Genomic DNA, 21,307 nt, shown 5'->3' with positions numbered 1-21,307 from the left:
TTAAACAATCAAAAACAACAAAAATAGTGTGTGATGTCATAAACTTCCATTTCTTTAACCAAGCAACCAAAAACATCATTCTCAATATTTAAAGATGTGATCCTGTTTGTTTCAGCGGAACTTTTGTTTTGATAACGTCCAACCATTCGCCCAAGATGGCGTTCAATTGAGCTGGTTGCTCAGCGCCCATCCAATGTGCAGCTTCTACTGTCTTGTAGGTACAGTTTTTGACATATTTGCTCATGTTCTTAGCCATAGATGGTGGTAGAGCCGGGTCCTGAGTAGCAATTACCATGAGGCACTCCAAATCGAGATTTTTAGGCAAGACGAGCTCATCCTACGAAATTCAATCACGTAAACTGAATGCTCACGGTATTTCAACCACATGTATATTCTACCTTGTAGTTAATTTCTCGAGTTCGATACCAGTTCAACGGAGCATGGAATCCAGATCTTTTGTAGTTCAAGACATAGTAGTCAATGTCCTTTTGTGTCACAATGCTGCCAAGTGGATATGTCTTGGGATCAAGACCTTTCATGTGCTCTGTAGCAAACAGCCGGGCGTGTCCATCTTTACGACCTCGAAGCATCATTTTAAAGTATAGTTCTGCATTCTGTAGCAGATCCGTGTCTGTCTGTGGCTCACAGAACCACCTAACAAATGCATTGCAAAGAATACAAGGTTAAAATATACAGAAACCCCCCAACGAGATGAAAGGACCTCACAATTGATACTGGAATTGAGGAAGTATCTTGACAAGCTCTGAAAATTGTGGAGTTGTGACATAGTGAGTGGCATGTAGAAGACTACTGCGGAAAAGGCCATTGCTTGCCTGGAAGTGGTAGGTACTTGGTCTTCGGAGGATCATATGGGGTACAGACGGCAGCGACAGCTCTTACACGCTCTGGATACCAGCCGGCCATTCTCCAAACAACCTGTGTTTAGAATTCCATGAGTTCATGGTTAGAATTGGATGTCCGGAATGATTCGCAGTATTTTTACTTTCTTTCGATACTTACAATTCCGCCCCAGTCATGTCCAAGGAAGATTGCCTTGCTAGTGCTGGATCCGCTCACGTAAGTCAAAAGATCAGCAAGATCCTTGGTGATGTTCTTCCATCCATATTGTTTTAAATTCTCTGTGTCGCCTGGAGCGACGTATGGGCCGTAACTCTGTCCAAACCCACGTTGATCTGGGCATATAACATGATATCCTTTGGCAGCCAAGTACTAAATCAATTCCAACGTTGGTCAGACTGTTCAAAATCGGTTGGTCGCCAGTGGGCGTTTGGCCACTTACAGGTATCTGGTTTCTCCAGCCGTACCAGAAATCTAGGACACAGTAGTGGTATGGTCAGTTCACATGATGAGAAAACGTACGGCGATGCGAGGTAAATGGTCGGTCATTGCGTTAGCAATGGTAGAACTGAAGTTCCACGTTTTGACAAGACCTGTTCAAGACAGCAACAGAGGGATTTGATATAACAATCTCATGATTCTACTTACCAGGGTAACCGTGACTCAATACGATTAAGGGGCCTTCAAAGTTTTCAATGTTAATTTGGAGGTTTCACAATTCAGAAAGATGCCAACAAGTTACCATCGGCAGGGCCCTACGAGACACGTATTGGTGAGCTATCTAGTCAATTCCAGCTTCGGAATAACGGTTTATAAGTTTAAGAGTCTCCACAGATTGCAGAACAATCAAAAAGCCGGAAAATCCAGTTTGCAACAAGTGTACAGTCTATAAGCCTTCGTACCTCTTCAACATAGTGCATTCTGATTCCATTGATGTATGCCCATTTGTGGTTGAACGACTCTGGGTCTTGAGGAAACATGATTTCTTCTGTGTTTTTTAAACTACTATTTGCAAATAATGTGCCACAGAGTGTACATGTTTTGACTGCCTACAACGAGTTGTAGGGAATTTGACCAATTTGACAGCACCAATGTGCATTTGCAACTTCAGAACTGACGGATCAATGGCAGAGCAAGACAAGATACAGCGAATGGCATTTAAGTGAAATTCATTTTTCGACGCAACCATCTTGAACGGCGACATCCCCCACGATTCAAATGATTTAAATAGGTATTCTCTCTGAACCATACAGTGTAAAAACACGTCATCACTCCATATATGCCATAGGATCAACGGTTTCACCTTGCTCCCAGGCAGCGGTTTCAAATTTGTGCAGCAGTCAGCTTCTTGTAAAAACATAGTAGTGTAAAAGTCTCACACGGCACGATCTCGGTAATCGGTTACTGAAAGTTCCAAGAGTAATCGTTCCCGAATGACCGCGACTCGTCTACCAGCGCAGGTGCAACAGCAAATTATAAAGTCTGTGATAGTGGGTGCTGGTCTAGTACTAGTGGCTTGCATGCTCAGTTAGCCTCAGACGTACTGGATGGGATGTATTAGTAGTAGAATCTGCGTCTATATTGGGCGATGTTGGAGCTGGGATCTAGTTGTCACCAAATGCCACAAGGATCTTCAATCGATGGGGCCTGTTAGAACAATGCAGACAAGTTGGCGTCATCTGTGAATCGATTCGCCATCGCAATCGAATGGGAGATTTGATTTTTGGTACGTGGTGTTCCATCAACATTTGACATATCACATCAACAGTTTATTGAAATAATCATAAACGTCAAGCTCACAACTTCTTTATTTAATATTTCTTAGATGAAGAAATTCAACCTGATGACGTACCATACTACCACATTCATCGCCCTGATCTGCACAAGATATTGGAAACCACTGCTATTGCGATTGGTGTGGAAATCAAACTCGACACCAAGTTTGTAAAAGTAGAACTTTTTGAGCACCCTCCTCGTATTGTCTCTGAAAAGGGGATAGTCTTCGAAGCTGACTTGATCGTGGCTGCTGACGGTGTCAAATCCATGCTTCGCCACCCTGTCCCTGGAGCCTCATTTCCAACTCCAACTGGTGATATCGCTTATCGAGGTGTACTGAATGTAGAAGAATTACGTGATGATTCAGACTTCAAGGATGTCATGAGCGAAATATTGGATTGACGCAGTGCCACTATCTATCGAGTGCCAGGTCATCATGCAGTTCTCTATTATTTGAGGGCTGGTCAACTCCTCAACATAGTGGCTATATCACCTGATAGATATGTAGACTCTGAAGAAGGAAGTTGGACTGCGTCCGGTAACGCTTGAAGAGTTGCTCGGTAAATTTGAAGCGTTTGACCTGCGCTTATTGAAAATCATGTCCAAGGTTCGTACCGAAAGCTGACATTATCATTTATCTAGTTTTTTTCAGTTGATTGCTTTTCATCAAAAGTTTCCTTATATCTCTTTGTCTCTCTACCTAGATTCCAAACGAAGCTGTCAAACGCTGGCAACTTCGCGACCATGAACCACTGCCTCGTTGGACAAATGGAAACACATGTTTGCTTGAAGATTCAGCGTGAGCCGTTCATTTGAATATACGCGTTACAATACTGCATCTCTCACTGCTCCTCAACTCGTCAACCGCATTCCACGCGCAGTCGTCATTCTTGGTGCAAACCGATCTTTAACACTTTCAACTCTTTTAGACATCCGCTATTGCCTTACTTTGCCCAAGGATTGTGTATGGGCGTTGAAGATGCTGAAACTCTTGGTCTGTTGTTGACGAATGTTTCTCTGAAAGACATTTCGTTCAGGCTCACCACATATGAGCGTCTACGACATCCACGTACCTCCATGGCATTCACGGGTACACGTAGAATGCGTCTCTACAACCATCTAGATGATGTACCTGCTCAAACAAGAGATCAAAAATTGAAGAATATGAGCCAAGATGCTGCTCGAAAAAATCGACAATGGCTGTACGATTATGATCCATTGAAGGAAGTGGCCAATGAACTTGCATCGTCAAAATAGTGAATGTACGTAGAATAATGGTCGAGCGTCGGCAAACAAATATGAAACAACTGAAACCAATACTGGTGTCTTACTGTTTTTGACTAGGTTCATATGCAATTGTGAGACAATTCCTTACGTAATACGACGGTCCCTAGCTATAACGTTGATCTCTCCCTTCTATATATGACAGCGTCATAACACCAATGTTTTGGTAGCTTCGACAATGAGTTCATGTTCAACCTGGTGCATACGTGTTTCAAACGACTCTAGCGTATCTGTATCTAATATAGGTACTTCTCTCGTAAGTAGCGGAGCCCCTCTGTCGACTTCAGGGATGACACGGTGCACCATGACACCCGAGTGTTTGATTTCACCTAGTTTGAAGGCATCAAACGCTCTCTGTATAGCATTCGCGCCATCAAACTGTCCGGGCAATGCAGGATGTAGATTGATGACGGTAGCAAAAGCATTCAGGAATGCTTCAGACAAGATGTGCATAAAGCCAGCTAATACAACCACGTCTGGTGCAGGCACGAGTTTTTTGATTTCGGCAGCTAGGTCTGCGTCATATTCAGGACGAGATTTGCCAGCATCTCGATATGGCTTGAGAGTGAAGACTAGAGTTGGGATTTTGGCATTGGCAGCTCGAGTTAGGCCAAAGGCATCCTTTTTATTTGATACTACCAGGGCGATAGGGATTGATGCGTCGATAAGGGCTTGTAAATTGCTTCCACTACCAGATATTAGCACTACGACTGTCTTTGCCATACTGTTCGACGTGCTGTTTTGTTGGGCGTCAAAAGAGAACTTTTTTCGCTTGATCAAGCAAGGAGAAGCAAATGTTGGACCGAAGCTTCGCACGCGTAGTTTCGTGTCTCCGCTCGCAAAAGCTCAGTGATCCATAATGGCGATCAAATTCAATCGAGAGCTTTCAGGTTTGCAGCTTTGGGGTTTGCAAGTTCCTACTCAAACAGCGCCCTTTCATTAAAGAGTCGATGGCATCAAGACGATAGCGAATCTACCTATTTTATATTTTAACATTGCAATTATATGTACTAGCTATCGAGCACCCTTTCATTGAAGATTCGATGGCAACATAACGACAGCGAATCTACCCATATATATTTAAACATTGCAGTTATATGTGCTAGTTATCTACAAGTGATTCGTCTCTGAGACGATGATGCTGTCAAATACAACCATTTCACCACCCTTTATCTGGTAGTAGCCCCTATGCGAGTTGATATTCTAATAGTAGAAGCAGTTGCTGTCGTTGTTGTGGTCTTGATGGTTTCGATTGGTTGTTTGGGATCGATACTGGTCGACCTGTTGTCGGTTGATGTTGGGTTTACTGTTTCCTTCCGAACTCGATGATGGGCGTCTAATAATAGCAAATCTCTGGCCTTGAGGTCAATTTGTGTAGGATTTCGTCTTAGCATGTTTCATCTATATAGAATATCGGAGGACGATGCATTGTTGGATGTTTGGAGAGCAGGAGATGTCGTTTGAAGACGGATATCAAATACATCACTTACAGGGCGTCCCCAGAACTAATTTAACAAATTCAGGCCGTCGATCTAGCAATGCTCGATAGAGTGAAACACGTCCATTCTGTGTTTTCACAAGACAGAAATTGAAGGGTTAATTGATGGCTTTGACATCTTTTTGCAGAACATCCAACTCCCTTCATTTAAAGCGAAACTTCGCAAGACAGGCATATAACAGCAAGTGGGCAGCAACTTGTGATTGTTGTCGGGGTCTACTATACCTCTAGCTAATCAGATTGTGGTGTTTGTTGCTAGGAACTTGCTGAGACAAGTGCAAAATCTTCAAAATGGAACCTAATCCGCAGAAGGAACACAGTCCTACTTCTGCCGAAGGAGCCAATCTAAATAATTCAGCGACTAAATCACTGCCAATACCGCCAACGACATCGCTTGTATCCGTACCAAGCTTGATTCCCTCATCAAACGGATCCAACATCATGACGGCTGCTGGTGCGAATGGCTCCACCCCTTCTCCTGTTATACCTCCCGCAACTGCTCCTTCTCATCCACTGATGTCTTCCACGACATCCACCATACAAAACGAACCTTCTCCTGCAACACAACCATCAATCCAACCTCATCCAACTTCAACAATGATCGCACCAGCCATCCCATCTACTACCGCTGCTTCTACTGCCGCCACTGCTGCATTATTAGCTAGTGCTCCACCCACTTCTGCGGGAATGGATTTTGCTACCGGATCTACTCAGTATCGACCCCTAAATGTCAAGGACGCACTGTCATACCTGGATCAAGTAAAGAATCAGTTTGGTGATCAGCCCGACGTCTACAACCGATTTCTGGATATTATGAAGGAATTTAAATCACAGTCGTACGTCCTTTATATTTTTCAAATTTTCTCACGCGGTGACTCAATAGCGTATGCTAACTACGATTCAAAACTTCTCAAAAACTGTCACTAGAATCGATACACCTGGCGTCATCAATCGTGTATCCACTCTATTTAGAGGCCATCCAAACTTGATAACGGGATTTAATACCTTCCTACCGCCGGGATATCGTATAGAAGCAACAAACGATCCCCTAAATCCAATCCGTGTCACGACGCCACCAGATAGTGAAGCACTCATGTATGGAATGATGCCTCATGCATCATCCACATCGTCAACAACAGCAGTACCAAGTAGCGGTGCTCCTACAACGTACTATACACCATCGTCAGCTCCAGCAACGGCTTGGGGTGCATATGCAACTATACCGAATAATAGTAATAGTAGTGTCGTACCTCCTCCACCTCCACCACAGCCTGTACAAGTTGTGGCAGCACCACCATCTGTAGCTCCTCCTGCTCAGTCTCATCCGTTACCAGCAATAGCTCCCGCACATCCACCACCTCGAAACTTGTTGGGTATTAGTGGAGCAACTGCTATAACAATACCGGCTCCTCCTATCGGTGCAAATGTCCCTGGAAGAGCTCCTATGGAATTCAATCATGCAATCACCTATGTCAACAAGATTATGGTATGTGAGATTTGTCCGTTTGAGCGGTTTTGGGACGTAGTAGCTAATGTTTTTGCATGTTATATTAGAATCGATTTGCTGGTGAGCGAGAGACGTACAAGCAGTTCTTGGAAATTCTGCAGACGTATCAAAAGGAACAAAAGCCCATTCAAGAGGTATGTGATTGAAAAGATCTGGTGTCCCTTCATTGATATTTTCGCTTTGAGCTCAGACGTTTTTTTTCATCGAACAATAGGTCTATCAACAGATTGCTATCTTGTTCAAGGATCATAAGGACTTGCTAGATGAGTTTAAACTGTTTTTGCCTGAGACAGTCCCAAATAATCGCAATGCTCAAGCTGCTAATGGCTAGTATTCACGGATTCCAACTTACAAGTTTTTTTTGCACCTGTCGCTCACATGATTTTATAGGTTTAGCTATGCGTGGGTTTGCTGCTGCAGCACATGATACCAAACGCCCCATTGCAGCCAAAAAACAGAAACGTCCCAATTCAGGAAACAGTAATGCATCAGCTGCATCATCAGCTGCAGCAACGCCCATGATTCCTCCGCCACCTTTACCTGCTCCACCAGCTCAACAACAGCAAAGACTCCAGCATCAGCAGCAACAACATCAGCAACATCAACAACAGCAGCGCGAACAGCTTCAACGTCAGATACAACAGCATCAAGACGATCACATGTATCAACCTCAACAATCATCGTATAATAGACAAAGTAGTAAAAAGAGGAATGCAGCTCCAGTCAGACAACCGCCACCGAGTCATCCAAATAACAATAATGTGCCACCACTGACTGGCGGGCCTGACGAAGAACTAGAGTTCTTTGAACGAGCCAAACGATCCATTGGAAACAAGTCTACGTATAACGAGTTCTTAAAAGTCTTGAATCTCTTCAGTCAAGAGCTTATAGATATAAAGACTCTTGTGGAGAGAGTAGAACCGTTTTTAGGCTGGACCCCAGATCTGTTTGATTGGTTTAAGAAGTTTGTCAAGTATGAAGAGGATGATGTCATTCGTAAGTGTCATTTACTCGACGTCTCTCTGTGCTCTTTTGTTAACCCACTCGTACCTCGTTATAGACAATGTGGAAGGGCCTTCTCGAGGACTTGATTTGGTGACTGCTCGTCGGACCGGTAGAAGTTATCGACAGTTGCCTCCAGACGTACGTTTATTGACAATCAGCCACATGGTTTTTTTTCGCACATCAAACTCAACTCTATTTCTCCTCAATCTTTAGACTCCTCGACCAGTATGTTCAGGTCGTGATGACTTGTGTCGTGAAGTCTTGAATGATGACTGGATTTCAACACCAGTGTACATGTCAGAATCAGGTGAATTCGGTCATCACAAAAAGACAGTATACGAAGAAGCCATTTACAATGTCGAATCGGAAAGATATGAATTCGATATTAATATCGAGGCCAATCTACATACTATTGCCATTTTGGAACCTATTGCTGCCAAGATTCAAATAATGACTCCAGAGGAAAAGGCCAAGTTTAAACTTGCTCCTGGTCTTGCTCGTAAGTTATAGTTATGAAAAGTTGGCTCTGGTTTCGTTTGTGTTTGAGTGAGATCTGTGTGTTCTGATGTCAAATGCCTGATATTCATACTTTTTTGGATTAGCTGGAGAGTCGCAACGAATCTATCAACGTGTCATCAAGAAGGTTTACGAAAAGGAACGTGGATTGGAAGTCATTGAAGCTCTTCATGAGAAACCAGCTATAGCTGTCCCAGTGGTACTGAAACGCTTGAAACAAAAAGATGAAGAATGGAAGCGTGCTCAGGTAAAGACAAAAAACCGACTACGTTATGACCGGCGAATGAGTCCAATAAGAACTTCGACTTGGTCTCTTCTCGTATCCCCTGCAACATTATGCTCACGCATTCCTTTTTAAATAGCGTGAATGGAACAAGGTGTGGAGAGACATCGACATGAAGAACTTTTACAAGTCTCTCGACCATCAAGGTGTCACCTTCAAAACCACTGACAAGAAGGCCATCTCCATTAAATACCTTATACACGAGATTGAGACCATTAATCGTGAGCAGCGATACAGGAAATCCAATCTCACCATCCAATACCAATATGATTTCGCCTTTCGATATGGCCAAGTCTTTGAAGATATGCGCAGACTGATGATTTCACTCATGAGAGCATCGCACATGTATACAGAATTGGATCAAGAACGAGTGAGAAGCTTTTTAAGCTTATTTATACCCCAATTCTTCCTCTTGGCTAAAGTCACTGATTCTCATGATCGTGGACTTGGATTTGATGGAACTGGAGCAACAACAAATGGACTAGAGAATGGCCATGATAACAATATGGATATTGACGAGCCCGCACAGAATGCTGTTAAGGACAAGAAGGGTAAATCCAGTTTACGACGTAATGTATTGACTCGTCGAGCACCTCTTGCCAAGAAACAAAAGACTAGTAATGTTAAGAAGGGTGGCGATGAGGAGGTGGAAGTAGAAGATGATGGTGCGTCGTCTAATGATGCTCGTAGTGAAGCAGCTGGAGCAGAGTCCGATGCATCCGCCACCCATTCAACACCTGGTAATGTGGTGATACCCATGTTGTCACCGTCGTCACAAAAGGTTTCGTACGTACGGCCTATCCATCCTACACGACCTACGTACACCTTGTATGCTAATAATGCGTTGTATGGATTCTTCCGTCTCTTTGAAGTAGGCCATTATCAGTTGATTGAATTTTCTTGCACATTAAACTTGACAGCAAAATTCGTTACTTTCAACTAACAAATTCTCTAATTCTTCAGCTGGCATATGCGAGAATAGCCAAAATGAAGGAACTCTCTGATGAATTAGCTAAAAATCCCTCACGAGTTGGTAAAATCAATCCAACGGCTATTGAATTAGGTCTTTATACACGAGGTGGTGCGGAAGCCATGCGAGCTTTCGCAGACAAGAATCGGTATGGAGAGTTGATACGGATAGCTCATGAGCTTGTAGAAGGCAAGATGGATCAACCCGAGTTTGAAGAACGAGCGAGGAGCATGTATGGTACTTCTGCGTACCTCATGTTTACTATTGATAAAGTTTTGCATGCTGTTGTCAAGCAGGTATGGCATTGAGAAAAGAATGTGATGTTCCTGGTAAAAGGACACATGGCTGTTTGCTAACGAAACTTTTTTTGCTCCTTTTTCCTCAGATACAACTTATGGCATCAGATCCAAGGACTATAGATCTCGTCAGCTTATATTATCGTGATCAGGAGAACTCGACTACTAGTACGAAGCAGGAAGGAATGTATAAACTAGCTGCTTCTGGTATTATGCTTGAGGGGGAGAATATGTATCGGCTTGAATATGTAGGTACAATCTTTATTTACAAATTCACTTTTTTGCTGTCTCGCCGATGGGCGCCCCAATGAAACTTCTCATATTCTGCACAACCTAAGCATGTACGTAAATCCTTTCCTAATATCTTACACTCTGTCCTCTAGTTTGTAGCTGAAAAGGTCTTGACAATCCAACTAGTGTCAAACGACGAAGCCAAAGAACACGATGTGACATCATCAGAACAACGCTGGTCCTTGTACGTAGACCGATACATCCAAGCATCACCAACAGACTCGGCGTATAAACTCTACCTGGTAAAACGCCCCTTCCTCAAACGTCTACTCCCATCACCAGCCAACATCCCGGACGTCTCGATATCGTCACTAGGCTACATATCCAAATCCAACCTCGAACTCAAGATTTGTGTAAACACGTTTAAAATATGGTATGCAGCACCGACCGAGGATGTCTTTTATCGGCCACGAGAGACGAGATCTGCAACATTATCTGAATCACAAAAGGAATTAATTGGACTGTTATCTGGCGGTGTTGAGAATGGGGATGGTGCTGCTACACGGGCACAAGGGATACGATCCGGACGGTTTAACTCTTGGCTTGCGGCGAGACGAAAACGGATTGATGAGGAGGTGAAGGTTGTTGAGAGTAGTAGGGCTAAAGAGTTGGAGAGGGTTGCTGCTGCAGCAGCTGCTGCTGCCACTGCTCCTGTTGTTAGTAATGTAGAGCAAGTGAAACAACAGCCGCAGCCGCAAGTTGTGGTTACTCCTGCTGCTGAAAATGCTAATGAGGGTAGTAGTAGTGTTGTTGCATCGTCGTCATCGGCAATGGATGTTGATCCTAAGGAGGTGGTGTAGAGCTTTATATATTTGTGCGTGCTGGATAGTTGGGGTTGCTTTTTATAAAGAGAAGGGACGATTTTCTGTGTTTCTTTGTCGTTGAATATATAAAGAAGAGATTTGCAAATTGCAATCTATAGCTTTTTGTCTCGAAATACATAAAAACGAGGTAGCAAAATAAGAGCAGTTGACAAGCCAAGAAGATGGAATAACACCATCGAGATTTGTCCTAAGATGTCCTCCGCCATGAAATCGTGATTCCTTCAAAACACATCGCTACACGTTTCACAAGACTAGAAAACCCAACGAGACAAACCAACGCTAAATAAAAATTGATTTGTGATACTTTTCTTATGTATAGCAGTCAACTTAAGAGCCTCTACCGTCAAAAGAGGAAAGGGAAAAACTATAGTAGTTTGATGTTTGGAAAGGGCAGACCGTTCTTTTATCTGTCGACTTCACCTAAAATCACAAAAACAAAATCCAGTGTAAGTGAGGAAGTCCATCTCAGAAGCGACACCCCATTATCCCTCCAAATCAAAATCTTACCAAACACGACATCACATGTTCCGATAATAGTGACAGTATCAGCCAAGAAGGCACCTGAAGAAGAAAGGAGTGCGATGAGCACGTGGAATATCAACATGACTAACGTGAACAACGAACAACAAAAGCACCTCTAGCAATCAAATCCAATCCAGCCAAGTGAGCAAATCCCTATTATCAAATGTAGAGCAATGAACATCTCATACGATTTCAAACAACAAAAACCATGGAATACGTGTATCGAATTAAACAGAACTCACGGGTGCTCTGATTTTGCATCGGTAAGGTCGACTGGTACCATCAGACACAATGTAAACACCAAATTCTCCCTTTGGAGCTTCAACAGCCACATATGTCTATAATGTCAGGGAGAGATACGCTTAGAACTATTCAATTCCAGCTCTCACGTTCAGGCTTTTTTTGGTCCATTAAGAACATGAAACATCAAACTCTACCTCGCCAGGAGGAACTGAAAATCCCTCCGAGTAGAGTTTAAAGTGATGGATGAGAGCCTCCATAGATTCCTTCATGGTAGCTCGTGGAGGAGGTACAATCTTGTTGTCATCAATTTTGATGGGTCCAGAAGGCATCTGGTTTAGACATTGTCCAATAATCCTCAATGACTGTCTCATTTCTTCCACACGACATAGATATCGGTCATAGCAATCACCATTAGTACCAACGGGTATATCGAATTCAACGTGTTCATAAGCATCATATGGGCTCTCCTTTCTTAAATCCCAAGGCATACCAGATCCACGTAACATGACACCAGACATGGAGTTTGCGATAGCTACATCTAGAGGGATTTTACCGACATCAATCAAACGGTTCTTCCATACACGATTGAGTGTGAGAGCTTCTTCGAGTTCGTCTACACGCGATCCGAATTGGAGGGCCCATTTATAGATATCTTCCATCAGACCGATTGGCATGTCGAGAGAGACACCACCTGGACGGACATAAGCGGCGTGCATTCTAGCACCGGATACACGTTCGTAGAATTCCATTAGTTTCTCACGTTCTTCGAACATCCATAAGAAGGGAGTCAATGCGCCGACATCGAGGGCGTGGGTGGTTACAGCCATGATGTGGTTTTTGATACGAGTGATTTCTGCAAAGAGGGTTCTTATGTATTTGGCACGGATTGGTACGTCAATGTTTAGTAACTTTTCGACAGCCATTGAGTAGCATTGCTCGTTCACCTATATTATTGATGATGTGATGATTGAGTGGTTGAAGCAGGGATACAGCGTTTGATACATTTGGACAGAGGCCAAAAAAGCTCTCCATAACATGCTACAAGACCACCAAGTAATCAACCAGTCTCGCATACCATCATGGATACATAGTCCAACCGATCAAAGTAGGGCAGAGCTTGTAGATAGGTCTTGTATTCAATAAGCTTTTCGGTACCACGATGCAATAGACCGATATGAGGGTCAGCCCTGACAATGATTTCACCCTTCATTTCCAGGATGAGACGTAATACACCGTGAGCAGCCGGATGTTGTGGACCAAAGTTGATTGTGAATGTCTCCAATTTAGTGGCTTCTGCTTCGACATCAGGCACCTCTGTTTGTGTATGTGTGTATTTTAGTATTTGTTTGAGGGGTGTTTTGTGTGTCAACGTAGTTCTGTCGCGTAAAAGCTTCAAACCGCATAAATATAATCGTGGTTACATACCGACATAAGGTACACTCTGTCTCACTTTTGGAGGAACAAACCACTAAGAGACGAGTAAAGATGTTGGTTCAAGATGATTTCATCCGCCAAATGTTGAATGTATCCAGCACATATGAACAGAGCAATATATCCCCTATACCTTTGTGGATACTCCGAATGTTTCAGGATGCATGATTTTCGTCTTTGCGAGTTTCTTTGCTCCTCGTCCATGATGCGAGAGTGCAATGCTAGTTGATGATGGCAATATGTTTGTCGTGAGCTTGCTGCTAGTATGATAACTCAATCGAGACGATGCATTGCGGCTGCCCGATGTACGCAATGACTGGAGCATGCTTCTTGTCAACGAAGCGCGGCTCATGATGCTCTAGCACTTTGCTATGTAAAATGTCAAAAACACTTGAAGGAGCTTGTGTGCGGAAAACAGACTAATCCGATAGAGACACGGAGACTATTACGTGTAATATTACTGCAAAGTAAGTGGGAATACGTGAAAGTACCCGTTTTTATATGTGAGTTCTCGTGCGTCACCAAGCGTGAATGCAAACCTCAACAATACAGCAAGTTATCCACAATGATTTTCTTACTTTACAAATTTCTCATCATCATAGATCGTAGAACTTACCTCTGAAGTGAGTTTCTTGGTCAACATGCCAGTACTACGCTTCAACATTTGAAACTCAGACTGTCATGTTGTTACATTTCCTAGTTCCTCGCCAGGCCATATTCAACGCTTCATTTCTTCTTGACTCCATCCATTAAATCTGGATCAAGTCGTGAAATTGCTACGTTGGCCGTCACTACTGTTGTTTGACAACCATGGAGAACAAGGACTTGAACCTGATCAAGAGTGCAATTGCAGGCACTTGTGCTGGTGTATCTGCCACTCTAGTAGGCCATCCTCTCGATGTCATCAAAACTAGTAAGTTCAGTCACAGTGTTGGCAACGATTCTCAAATGTCTTGTCATTTTTTCCTTGATCAAGGAACTCCTGTAACAACATCACGCAGTCTTATCATCGCTCAGTCTTACCAGCCCTTCTGTAAAAGCATCACGTAGTCTTGACATTACTTAGCTTTAACGGCCACCCTTCTACTTAATTTAGGGCTGCAAACCTCAAACGCCTACAAGTCAGCAATGGACTGTGCTCGAATCACAGCGCGAAATGAAGGAATACGAGGCTTCTACCGTGGCGTCACACTGCCCTTATTAGGCTTGACACCAATGTACGCCATACGGTTCTGGGGCTTTGACCTAGCCCAGAAAATTATGTTTTCTATAAACCCGGATCGTCCCAAAAAGCTATCGCTTCCTGAAGTTGTTGGATGTGGAGCTTTTGCTGCACTTGCACCGACTTTTATAACAGTCCCTCAGGAAAGAATTAAGATTGCACTGCAAACGCAGGACCAGGTCGGTGGGCTGAAGTCTGTGAAGCGATATACGTCAATGTTTGATGCCATATCACATATTGTGAAGACTGAAGGTGTGATACGTGGATTATATAAAGGAACCATACCGTGTCTATGTCGTGATATTCCAGGTCAGAAAAGATTGATGACACGCCGTTCATAGCTCGTGTTGGTCATAACTAATCATTTGTGCTCTTTTCAGGCGCAATGGGCTACTTTGGCACAAACGAGTTCGTACTAAGAGCACTAAACGCTCCAGGTCATCCACCATCTGTGTCATCAATATTAATTGCAGGCGGTTGTGCAGGTCTTGCATTCTGGAGCATTGGTATACCTGCGGATGTAGTGAAATCACGCATCCAAGCTGCTCCAGACGGCACATATAAAGGAACTATTGACGCTTATAGAAAGGTACTTGCTGAAAATGGAGTGAGGTCGTTGTATAAAGGGTTGAAGCCAGCACTCCTTAGAGCGTTTCCTGCCAACGGAGCGGCTTTTGGCGGTAGAGCAGGAGCGCTAGCACTCCTCAACTATGTATGGCAAACGAATAGATAGTATATTATTGTGAGCAGCTTTCTTATATTCATATAAACTCTCATATACATGGCACACAAGTTCCATTCTCTTGCAAAGTCCTACAAGATGCTATAATTTCTACGATTCAGGTGATGAGGGTATGTTTTGCAAGCCAATTCAGTACATCGGCCCTCTTCTCATCCCGGAATTTGGCAGCGACAAGAGATTTTTCAATACCACGTCGTATACCATACAATAATGCAGTTTCTTTCGGACTATCCCATACAAAATCATTCCAGGCACGACCAGATTGCTGTTCCACAAGCCGTATAGCTTCATTCACCAATCCAGGTGAGAAGCGACTTACAACTTGCTCAGCAAGACTTATAATGGATTTACTATTTACTGAGAATAGTGCTAGTTCTGATTTTATATATTCCCATACGAGTGCATGGCCGAGTATCGAAGCATGGTTTAATACTCTGAGGACTCTGATTTGTGTTGAGAGAGGTTTGTGCGGCAAAAGAGACACTACTCTGACTTTATTCGTCTCATCGGGAGTCCATGCCATAGAGGATAGTAAATCACCAGGTAGGATTGCTGGATTTACTGTTACTGGTGTTGTATAATTCTTCCACAACAATTCAAATACTTTAGGTCCACCATATCGCACAACGGCTGTATATATAGCGTCCAGAATCACTCCATCATTATACGGTGGCAAGTCCAACACTTTACTGAGGCTTGAATTGGCTAATGTATAAAAGTATCCCAAAGCATCATTTAATACTTGAGGTTCTCCTACACAAGCAGCCAATTTAAATACAATTCCTCGAGTCAGAGCTCTCTGATGCACTTCCTTCGGTGTAGAGTTCGTGCGTTCAAACCATTTCAGCTCCTTCGTTGGTCCAGCTACTAGACCTTGAATATAACCTTTCAAGAGTATGGTTGATGGATGAACACCAAGGGATGCATCCAAATCCCACAGCCCCTGCATGGCACTATCCCATACTCCCGAGTCCAAACTATTTTGTAAGAATAGCGTCGTGTCTAGAGCAGCAGTCGCGTCAAGCCTCCTAGTATTCAGCAGATACAATGCATCCGAAACTAAACCAGCCCTCTCCGATGCGCTAAATATATGTGGTGTATCAGACAAGTGTTTGGCAAGAGTTTGCCACATCTCTGGTGTATAGTTGACTCGATAGAGACCTGTACGATTCGTATTCAGTAAAACTAGGCCCTTCACGTCAGCCTTCAGGTCTAACGTGCTATCTGGTAATAGGATGGCTTTATGATTGGTGCGTGCTTTGCTGTCCAGATAACTATATTCTATAGGGACAGTCCACTTCGATGCCGGTTCTTCATCCAAGTCGGGTACTAATGGCGTTTGACTGACAAGCAATATGGAGTTACTTGTAGTTGATACAGCAAGCACTGATCATTTGAAAGAGAGGGGAGATGATTAGAGAATAAATAGGGAGGCGCATTTAGAACGCACTTACAGGGAACATTTGGCTGACTGGTCCATGAGTCCATAATATCAGCCACAGAAGCAGAACCCGCATTGCTTCTTCGTGCACTCTCCAACGACGTCCACAGATCGCCAACACTCTTGACAGTTGGTCCACTTAAATATGTTTGAATGCCACGACAAAAGACTCCACAACAGGCCTTCTTGTCGTCCTCATCAAGCCAAGATTCAAGCATATACAGCATAGAAGCTCCTTTATCATACGTAATGTCATCAAAAGAGTATACAGGAATTGTGGTTGGCGTGTTGGATACGAGTGGATGACTGAATTTCGTTGCGTCAGCTTTTAGGGCTGTTAGATGTTCGTATTCGAAGAACTGAGACATGGCTGATAATGAGTCATCTGTGCCAGCTCCCTTGAACTAGAAAAATGAATTAAAGTCATACCATCCATACGAGATTCAAGCTCAAAATCGAAGCACCTGATAGTATTCAGCAAATCCTTCTGCTAAGAAGATCATATCCCACCACTGCATAGTCGAGATATCACCAAAGTACTGATGAGCAATCTCATGAGCAACGAGCAGAGCTGTTGTTTGCTTGTGTAACTCGGCTTCAGCAGTGCCTAAATACTTCCCATTAACCATCAAAAGCTCGCTATCAAACACCATGCATCCTAGATTCTCCATTCCTTCGTATGGGAAACCAGGCACAGATACAAGATCCAGTTTCGGTAATGGATATGGCATCTTCAGTGTGATTTCAAAGTATTGTAACGAGTCTAGAGCGACACGTAAAGCATAAGCCCCTTCATATGCTCGGCCGATTTCAGAGTATACTGTGATTAAAACAGGGTTTGTTGCATTTGTTTCTGCCTGGACACGATCAAATTCACCCACAACCCAAGCCGCGAGGTAGGTCGATATTGGAGGTGTCGTTGCAAATACATGCTTCATGAGATCACCACTAGCTTTCTCACTATGAAGCTTGTTAGCGTTGGATAGTACGGTGTATCTAGCGTCAGTTGTGATGCTTATATTGAAGCGTGCTTTTAAAGCTGGTTCATCCATGCACGGAAAAGTGTATCTTTTAAAAGGGAGAACATGTCAAACGGGAACCAACTAGGTTCAACCAACTAGGTTCTAGAATGGTAACGACCATACCTTGCACCAACAGTCTCGAAATGAGTAGCAGCTATTACATGAGTCCTATTAGACGCGTCCATGTACTCCTTTACAAAGAATCCATTATACGTGTCCAAGACTTTGCCCGTGTACTCTATAAGTATCGTATAGTTCGCGGGCTTCAAGGTAGATCCCAGCTGCAGCGAATTTATGTTATTGTCACTATTGTGTTCCACAGACAAGGCTTCGAATACTGAGGCGTGGCTGATTACTCGTGGTGCTGTTGTGATTGCCAAATCCACAGAATGGAAGAAGACCTCTGACGTGTCTTTCAATATCGTAGCTTGAATGGCCACGGTACCAGAGTATACTTTTTTGGCAACATTTACGTGTAAGTCGAGATCGTATTGATATGGGACGAGCCAGCTTGGCAGTCGATTTTCTAGAGGCAGTTCAGGATCAGGAGACGGAACAGGTGGCATATCTGGTGATCCTCTTGATCTGACGTATAATGCATAATAAACTCCAGCAGCTGCACCCAACAACAGGATCAATATGGTTATTATGATTGCGAATTTGGAACAAGATGATCGTTGAGCTTTTCTGGCATTTGCTTCTTCGTCATTATTTTGCGAAGGCAATAAAGGGTCATTCTCTGTAGGCTCTATAGTAGATGATGGTGGTGGTGCTGCTGCTGCGACGTTGGTTGGAGTTGATGTTGAACCTTCTCGTCGCTTTTTGAAAGAGCTGAATAAGGTAGTAGGAGCCTGGATAGGTACTGCGACACTCTGGTCAGCCGCAGAATTTCCAAATTGGCGAGATCCGCTCATAACTCTAAAGGGTAAGTGTCGATTTGAACAGTTGTTAACGATGGGCAACTTTTAATATTGACGTAGAGCCAAACAAAATTCCAAACGACAACTCACATGTTTATCGCGTTTGCTTGGATCTCCTGAATTCAGCTTATTTCCTCACTCTCTCCTTCCTATCTAGTGTGGTTTGCTCAACATCAACAGCAAAATCAAAGTTTTGATCACTTTAAGAGATCTGTGCGGTAGACTCTGATCAAACTTTCGTATCGTAAGATATTATTATAAAAGGATGGGTCGTCAGAGGAAGCGTGATAAGCTCTACGTAACCTCGGCCGAATGGGCAGAAAGCGGTGGTGCCAAAGAGAAACGAGTCAATGGTGAATTCAAGAAATTGCCATTCTCTTGCTGCTCCTTGACGCTGACACCATTCGAACATCCCGTGTGCACTGCTGATGGCACCATCTTTGATCTGGTGTAAGATTCATTGTTTTCAATTCTCACATCCGTCCATACAGAAAGGACAACGCTAGCCAGCTCACACACACGCACAACATAATAGGAACATCATACCGTGGATTAAGAAGAACGGCACTAACCCAGTGACTGGTGAAAAACTCGAAACCAAAGACTTGAAGGCGCTCAATTTCACCAAGAGTTCTGATTCTGGCGAATACCACTGTCCTATCACATTCAAAGTATTCAACGAACATACACATATCGTGGCTATTAGAACTTCTGGAAACGTCTACTCATATGAGGCAGTCGATTCGCTGAATCTCAAAACAAAGAACTTCAAGGACCTACTCACTGACGAGCCATTCACTCGAAAGGATATAATCACCATACAGGTGTGCATATAGAGCTCAGTTTTACTTGTTCTTGCTCTGTACATCCATGAGATCTAATCAGCCGTACACCATACAGGATCCACATAATATAGCGACAAACAGGAATATCAACGAATTTCATTATATCAAAAACGATTTGAAGCCTCTTGCAAAAGAAGGAGGAGCGTCTAACGACGATGAAGACGACGACGAAGACACTCAACAGAGTAACAGTAAGATTAACGTCGAAGGCAAAGGCTCATTATCACGAGTGTTAGCTCAAGTCAGTAAAGCTAGTTCCAGTGGCAGCAGCTCTGGCACGAAATCCACTACACCCGTTACTCTCACGCCATCATACGTTTCCAAACCAAAGAAGGCATATAATGAAGCTCATTATTCAACAAACGCTGCCAGTAGCAGTTTAACATCGACAGCTCTCACGCCGCAATTCAAAAACGTACCCGCAGTGATTGATAAAGAGTACTACATGTTTGGCAAAATCAAAAAGAATGCATTTGCAGTGATACAGACAAACATGGGTGACATCAATATTGAGTTGTTTGCGTCAGAGGTAGCCATGACAAGTTACAATTTCATAATGCTGGCCAAATCAGGTAATGCTCTGTCCGTCGTTAACCTTTTTTTGGCTTCGAGTCGGGAGCTGACATCATACTAAAATCATTTGTAGGATACTACAAGAACGTCGTGTTTCATAGGTCAATCAAGAACTTTATGCTCCAAGGTGGCGATCCCACTGGAACAGGAAAAGGAGGAAGTTCATGGTGGAAGAAGGACTTTCCAGATGGTAAGATCCTGATACTTCTTTTGTCTTTCCTGGGATGTTCGCTTCAGCTTTCTCGTGGTTAGAGTGCAAGTCAGCTACGTTGAGCCATAGTGGTCGTGGGGTCCTGAGTATGGCAAATAGAGGAAAGGACACCAACTCTTCACAATTGTAAGGAACAAATCGTTGACACGTTTGTGATGGTCTCTTTTTCTGTTTAAAACACTAACTCCTTGAACTTCATAGTTTCATCACATACAAATCTTGTACACACCTTGACAACAAGCATACCGTATTTGGTAAAGTTGTCGGTGGTCTTGAAACATTATCCAAGATAGAAAGGGTTCCAACTGATGACAAGGACAAGCCAATGGTAACCGTCTTTCTTCCAAGTTTCCAGCGCATGCAACAAAAATCTGATATTATGTCTCTCTCATTCCTGCAGGAAACAATCAAAATGAAGGATGTGGTCATACTAGTCGACCCTTTTGCAGAGTTTCAAGCTGAATTGGACCAACAGGCTCAAGCAGAGGAACACAAAGCTGCCGCTCAAAAGGTAAAAATCAAATATGTTCACATCGAACTCAGTGCCTAAATGCAATTCGATTCCATATCGGTCCAAAGCCTCCGGTGTATAGGTTTTTTTCACATTCTTTTCTTTGAAATATTCTAGGCACGATCTATGCCTCGTCAGATTCCTGCTGCTCCGTCACCAGTACCGTCATCAGGTGGTGGGATTGGTAAATATCTTCCAAGTGCATCAACAGCAACTACATCTTCAGAAACCACATCGCTAAAGAGACCTAGTATATGGGATGGTGATGTCGCTGAAGGTAGCGCAGAAAAGAAACCAAAGAACAAATCAAGTGGATTTGGAAATTTTGATTCTTGGTAATTGCAGATAGATATGTCTCGTTTGTACACTCGCATTCACAACAAAAACACAGACACATAGTAATCGTGAGCCAAAACAGAAATTATGATTATGCTTTTGTTTTTTACTGATACTGTGTTTTGAGCAAGGAGCAATATGAAAAATATAATTAAAGGGTTGTGTCCTAAAGAGGTTTTT

At 43.2% G+C, this 21,307-nt stretch overlaps 8 protein-coding genes across 8 annotated transcripts; 4 read left to right on the top strand and 4 right to left on the bottom strand.

The window, feature by feature from the left end:
• Positions 1 to 88: 88 nt before the first annotated feature.
• SmJEL517_g02269 (uncharacterized protein) lies at positions 89 to 1,838 on the bottom strand (the record flags this gene model as incomplete). The annotated part of the gene is made up of 8 exons (XM_031168197.1): positions 89 to 337; positions 399 to 654; positions 851 to 936; positions 1,021 to 1,230; positions 1,301 to 1,332; positions 1,507 to 1,539; positions 1,601 to 1,613; positions 1,761 to 1,838. The coding sequence occupies 8 exons, from the start codon at positions 1,836 to 1,838 to the stop codon at positions 89 to 91; spliced, it is 957 nt and encodes a 318-aa protein (XP_031025876.1).
• Positions 1,839 to 4,065: 2,227 nt separating this feature from the next.
• SmJEL517_g02268 (uncharacterized protein) lies at positions 4,066 to 4,641 on the bottom strand (the record flags this gene model as incomplete). The annotated part of the gene is made up of 1 exon (XM_031168196.1): positions 4,066 to 4,641. One exon carries the CDS (start codon positions 4,639 to 4,641, stop codon positions 4,066 to 4,068), a length of 576 nt encoding a protein of 191 aa, XP_031025877.1.
• A 1,066-nt stretch (positions 4,642 to 5,707) lies between these two features.
• On the top strand, positions 5,708 to 7,254 carry SmJEL517_g02267 (uncharacterized protein; the record flags this gene model as incomplete). Its single annotated transcript, XM_031168195.1, has 4 exons — positions 5,708 to 6,252; positions 6,344 to 6,902; positions 6,971 to 7,057; positions 7,138 to 7,254. The coding sequence occupies 4 exons, from the start codon at positions 5,708 to 5,710 to the stop codon at positions 7,252 to 7,254; spliced, it is 1,308 nt and encodes a 435-aa protein (XP_031025874.1).
• A 67-nt stretch (positions 7,255 to 7,321) lies between these two features.
• On the top strand, positions 7,322 to 11,084 carry SmJEL517_g02266 (uncharacterized protein; the record flags this gene model as incomplete). The annotated part of the gene is made up of 8 exons (XM_031168194.1): positions 7,322 to 7,919; positions 7,984 to 8,066; positions 8,142 to 8,427; positions 8,531 to 8,691; positions 8,807 to 9,598; positions 9,691 to 9,993; positions 10,083 to 10,241; positions 10,377 to 11,084. The coding sequence occupies 8 exons, from the start codon at positions 7,322 to 7,324 to the stop codon at positions 11,082 to 11,084; spliced, it is 3,090 nt and encodes a 1,029-aa protein (XP_031025875.1).
• Positions 11,085 to 11,511: 427 nt separating this feature from the next.
• On the bottom strand, positions 11,512 to 13,656 carry SmJEL517_g02265 (uncharacterized protein; the record flags this gene model as incomplete). Its single annotated transcript, XM_031168193.1, has 8 exons — positions 11,512 to 11,528; positions 11,616 to 11,669; positions 11,744 to 11,783; positions 11,873 to 11,968; positions 12,068 to 12,817; positions 12,949 to 13,187; positions 13,299 to 13,341; positions 13,438 to 13,656. 8 exons carry the CDS (start codon positions 13,654 to 13,656, stop codon positions 11,512 to 11,514), a joined length of 1,458 nt encoding a protein of 485 aa, XP_031025872.1.
• A 458-nt stretch (positions 13,657 to 14,114) lies between these two features.
• SmJEL517_g02264 (uncharacterized protein) lies at positions 14,115 to 15,259 on the top strand (the record flags this gene model as incomplete). The annotated part of the gene is made up of 4 exons (XM_031168192.1): positions 14,115 to 14,217; positions 14,281 to 14,337; positions 14,401 to 14,835; positions 14,907 to 15,259. 4 exons carry the CDS (start codon positions 14,115 to 14,117, stop codon positions 15,257 to 15,259), a joined length of 948 nt encoding a protein of 315 aa, XP_031025873.1.
• A 106-nt stretch (positions 15,260 to 15,365) lies between these two features.
• SmJEL517_g02263 (uncharacterized protein) lies at positions 15,366 to 18,645 on the bottom strand (the record flags this gene model as incomplete). The annotated part of the gene is made up of 4 exons (XM_031168191.1): positions 15,366 to 16,654; positions 16,723 to 17,113; positions 17,174 to 17,777; positions 17,855 to 18,645. 4 exons carry the CDS (start codon positions 18,643 to 18,645, stop codon positions 15,366 to 15,368), a joined length of 3,075 nt encoding a protein of 1,024 aa, XP_031025870.1.
• A 271-nt stretch (positions 18,646 to 18,916) lies between these two features.
• On the top strand, positions 18,917 to 21,130 carry SmJEL517_g02262 (uncharacterized protein; the record flags this gene model as incomplete). The annotated part of the gene is made up of 8 exons (XM_031168190.1): positions 18,917 to 19,101; positions 19,187 to 19,475; positions 19,552 to 20,068; positions 20,143 to 20,259; positions 20,322 to 20,406; positions 20,482 to 20,608; positions 20,681 to 20,791; positions 20,909 to 21,130. The coding sequence occupies 8 exons, from the start codon at positions 18,917 to 18,919 to the stop codon at positions 21,128 to 21,130; spliced, it is 1,653 nt and encodes a 550-aa protein (XP_031025871.1).
• Positions 21,131 to 21,307: the final 177 nt, after the last annotated feature.

Source organism: Synchytrium microbalum (assembly GCF_006535985.1).
Source record: "Synchytrium microbalum strain JEL517 chromosome Unknown SmJEL517_scf0009, whole genome shotgun sequence".
In the NCBI taxonomy this organism is placed as follows: Eukaryota; Fungi; Chytridiomycota; class Chytridiomycetes; order Synchytriales; family Synchytriaceae; genus Synchytrium; species Synchytrium microbalum.
This window is presented reverse-complemented; position numbering and strand designations above follow the sequence as displayed.